Source organism: Gossypium raimondii, chromosome 8 (assembly GCF_025698545.1).
Source record: "Gossypium raimondii isolate GPD5lz chromosome 8, ASM2569854v1, whole genome shotgun sequence".
NCBI classification, from domain to species: Eukaryota; Viridiplantae; Streptophyta; class Magnoliopsida; order Malvales; family Malvaceae; genus Gossypium; species Gossypium raimondii.
The window spans coordinates 43,538,554-43,543,054 of NC_068572.1; the positions used below are offsets into that span (position 1 = coordinate 43,538,554).

The 4,501-nt window shown below is 31.9% G+C and overlaps 1 protein-coding gene across 2 annotated transcripts; it reads left to right on the plus strand.

Annotated features, from left to right (window-relative positions):
* Window positions 1-1,214: 1,214 nt before the first annotated feature.
* Window positions 1,215-3,383, plus strand: LOC105791540 (abscisic acid receptor PYL9). Of its 2 annotated transcripts, XM_052620316.1 has the most exons (4): window positions 1,215-1,353; window positions 1,456-1,640; window positions 2,046-2,261; window positions 2,336-3,383. In XM_052620316.1, exons 2-4 carry the CDS (start codon window positions 1,515-1,517, stop codon window positions 2,552-2,554), a joined length of 561 nt encoding a protein of 186 aa, XP_052476276.1. In that variant the 5' UTR covers window positions 1,215-1,353; window positions 1,456-1,514; the 3' UTR covers window positions 2,555-3,383. The 2 variants fall into 2 exon arrangements, with proteins under 2 accessions (XP_052476276.1, XP_012475092.1); XM_012619638.2 differs by having other exon boundaries at window positions 1,256-1,640.
* Window positions 3,384-4,501: the final 1,118 nt, after the last annotated feature.

Consider the following 4,501-nt stretch of genomic DNA (forward strand, 5'->3'; position numbering starts at 1 on the left):
TGATTGTTGCTGTTGCAATCGAGTTCGAACTGATGGTCGTCGCAGTTGGGAGGTTGGGTTGGTAATCATAAAGGGCAACTCATTGTAACATTTCCACAAATAGTTGGGTTGCAATATTTGTTTCTGGTTTTGGCGACACAAGATTGCAGTTGTGGTTTGGTAACACAACAATGGCTAGTCAAATCTTGCCATGCCAAAACCCAAACTAGATTCTAGTAATTCAAAACCCTAACCAGATTTTGGTAATTTGAAATCCAAACCACGAGGGCATAGATTGGGAATTGTGGTTTGAAAAAGTCTAGTTTCAGAATGGCAGAATTTGGAGACAAAATGTTAGTGGCCACGTCAGCTAATTGGGTTAATTAGGTTTCCATCGTGGCTAGTTAACTGGCCACATCAACTAGTTAACGAGCCACATCACCTATCCCGTTTGGTCTGTAATGAAAAATGTCAATGGGTGATTGATTTTTAACTTTACAATAACGTTAGTGGTTGATTTGTTATTTTTTAAAAGTTGAGTGACTGTTTTGTCATTGAGATCAAAGTTGAGTAATTGTTGGTATAACTTACCCTATATAAAATTATACATAATCAATACATCACATATATATACTAGTTTCTTTAACAAGTGATGCACGAATTAATTATATTTATTAATTAAAATATATTAAATTATTTTATAATTTTTGCATAAATTTTCTATAAAATATAGTAAAGAAATTTCTATATAATATCTCACAGATAAAATATTTTAAAATTAATTGAAATATTTTAAAGTAAAGTTATTTTATTGATATTATATATTTAAAGTGAATTAATATTATAATAGTAAAATAGTAAAATATTTAAAGTTTAATTAATTACTTTAAATTTTTTTATGGTTGTGAAATATTTTTTATAATACGAATTATATTTCTCAAAATGGATTTCACGTTAATTTAATTTAAAAGATTTTGATATGTCAATCGATGAAACTATCCAAGTACAAAAATAGAAAATAGCTGTCACGTTAAAAGATCTTAAATGTTGTGTATGATGCTAGATTAAGGAACATTCACGTGAATTAATTATATAATAAATTTACTAAAATTGATATAAAATTTTTTATGTTATTTATTTCCATTTTACTGTTTACATTTGAGTTCATTTGAATTTTATGATTTTAAAAATTTATTTAAATATAAATAAGAAAAGTATCTCAAAATATTTGCTATTTTACAAAAATGGAGAGGTAACAGGGTATAGACAAGTGAAAGAACAGAGAAAAACCTTGATTTAATTACGGAAAGTAAGAGGCTGAGCCTGGTCCCAACCAAACGCCTGAAACCTAAACCAAAAGCAAAAGGCTAAAGAGTAAGGCCCCCTTCCCTTTGTTGACATCCTCACCAAATCTCTTGCTTTTCTTCTCTCTTGCTACTCTCCTCTAATTTTTCACCTTCTGATTTGTTTACAAAGGCAAACAACACAACTCGTTTTTATCCTTATATATCAGTTTGGGAAAAAAGGTAGAAGAAATGAACGGTGATGATGCTCAGAGTATGATGGAATCCCAGTACATACAGAGACATCACAGGCACAACATCAGAGACGACCAGTGCACCTCTGCTCTTGTTAAACACATCAAAGCTCCTGTTCATCTCGTAAGTTCCTCAGTTTGAGACTCCTCTATAATTTCCCCCTTTTCCCCCATTTGTTCGTTTTTCTCGCCGCCGTTTAGGCCGTTGACACGTTTTTCTTTCTACTCTCCTATGGATCTGCTGAAACCCAAATCTATTCTCTTTGTTTTGTTACCCAAAAGTCAAATAAAAAATCTGTGTTCTTGGTCGAAAATTAACCGCCCCCCCCCCCAAAAAAGAAAAGTAAACCTACGAGTATGTATTGTCTCTGCTTTTTTCTATTTTTTCACTGACAAAAAAAGAAAAAAAAAAAAGAACCCAGACTATTTTAGCCAAGATTATGAATTTCTGTTAACTCGATGGTTCGTAAATGTCTGATTTTAACGATGGGTTTGTTGTTCTGTTTCTGTTTTCTTTAACTATGGATAGGTATGGTCATTGGTAAGGAGATTTGACCAGCCGCAAAAGTACAAGCCCTTCGTCAGCAGGTGTATAATGAAAGGGGACCTCGGGATCGGCAGTGTTAGAGAGGTCAACGTCAAGTCCGGACTTCCGGCAACCACCAGCACCGAACGGTTGGAACTTCTCGATGACGAAGAACACATTTTAGGCATCAAAATCGTCGGCGGCGACCACCGTCTCAGGGTACAAAATACTAACGTTTCTTTCTCCCTTAACACTTGTTTTCTGTGTCACGGTACTCATTTTGTTGACTGCAGAATTATTCTTCGATCATGACGGTGCATCCCGAGGTTATTGAAGGAAGGCCAGGTACAATGGTGATCGAATCGTTCGTCGTGGATGTGCCGGAAGGGAACACCACGGACGAAACTTGTTACTTCGTGGAAGCTTTGATCCGATGTAACCTGAAATCGTTAGCCGATGTTTCAGAGAGGATGGCTGTGATGGACCAGACAGAGCCTATCAACCGATACTAACTGAAAAAGGTGGAATTGTGATGACCAAAAAGAAAAAGACTAATCTTTAGGAGTTTGTGATATATGATCATCTTTCACTTTGTTATGGAACACTCTTTTAACACCCTTTTGGTTCTTAGTTTAAATGCTTGAGTAAGTAGTTTATCTATGAGATATCCGAATTCATTACAAGCCTCCAAAACTACGGTCTTATTTGTAAATATTTAAGATTAAGAAGAGATGGGAGAATTTTAATTCCATTTCCCATATTTGTAGCAGCAGCCAGGCCCAGCAGGATGAATTTGGAGAAACCATTTGAAGTACAGATATGTTTTATGATGGTGTCTATTTTTAGTAGTCTCTTGTTGGGATCATTTTTGGTATTGCTGCTAGTTTTCATTTTTGGAAACTTAAAAAGTAGATATTTGTTGAGTAGAGTTCTCAGCCTATTGATTTGAGTGCAGAAAAGTGTGGGTACACCATGGAAATGCACCAAGATTAGCTTTTTCTGAGTCATAATGTTGCACAGCACGTTAACTGATCAAAAACATCTTGTGATGATCTTTGTTTAAAGTAAAAGACCTACCTTGGTGGAAACTGGAAAGACTTTTGCATTTTCTGCAACAAATCAACTTCAAACACGTGAGAATGGAAGTTGGAAGAGTGAGAGCACGTCATAGAAAGTTGGTAGAACATAATAATTATCATTTCATATCCTGGAAACTTGTAAGGATGTAACGCTTGTAGTTTTGAAGCTGTAACGATGTCATTGGTTGGTTCCATTAAAATGTTTTCTTGTGCTTTCTATAAATGAAGATAAGTGGCTAACGAACTTCACGTTTCGTCTTAATCCGGGTTGTACCCTTTTCCATACCCGTGTATTTAATGATGTAATTGTTTCCAAGAGGATTTGTAATGGAGGAAGAAGATCAAAGGGACGGATCTTTTTACTCACTTAAGTATCGGAATGTAAACACTAACATAAGGCCTCTAAGACATTGTTGCCACAAGCATTCCACTTGGGAAATCTCTAGGTTCGGCTGTCCAGCATTTTCAAAATCAAATATATATGCTGCCATTGTTCTATATAGCATTTTAAATATTGCAAATTTAATCTCTTTCACTAAAATAGTATTGTTTTACAAAATAAATTATATTATTTTGAGAATGTTTTTTTTAATCTTTTTACGTCTTATATTAAAAACCTAATAAGATTTGAACATGAACATTATGTGTTTAAACATTTTTATTATTTTTATATCAAATTTTATAAATTATAATTTTCATTTACATCGTAGACGTATTATAATATATTTTTCATTATAAGTACAACAGTTTTTATAATGTTTTGGTCTGTTTATGAAATATTTTAAAAATAGACAATTCTACTAGTAAAGTCCTGAAATTTTGTAAGATTTCGCAATTTCTTCTTACAAATATGACTAAATATTTCAAACAAACTTTTTTCCCTTTCAATTAAAACATTAAAACAGATTAACTGATATAATAAAACTTCACAACAAATGGTACATAAAATAAAGTTTGCATTTAACACACAATTAATACATAAATGTCCACCATACAAGCTCAGACCTTGTTAAAAGTTTTTAAAAATAAATATAATAACTGATGGTGCATTAAATACAAACCAATTGTGGAATATCTTTACAAACATAATAAAACTCCCCAAGGCATTGTTTGTTGTTTCAAATTTAGATGTCAATACTCCATTTCTTTCGTGTGATTAAACATGATATTAATATATTTTATATTTATTTAAATTTGGTGTAGTTCAAAATATAAATTTTAAATATTATTCAAGCTCATCTATATTTATAAATGACTAATTTAATCTCATTTTAACTTGTTCATATTATTTTTAAATTATTTTAAAAACATTTATATTATTTTTAATTTAATATTTAATAAATTTATATATTTTGCATTTATTAAATTTATTTATATAGA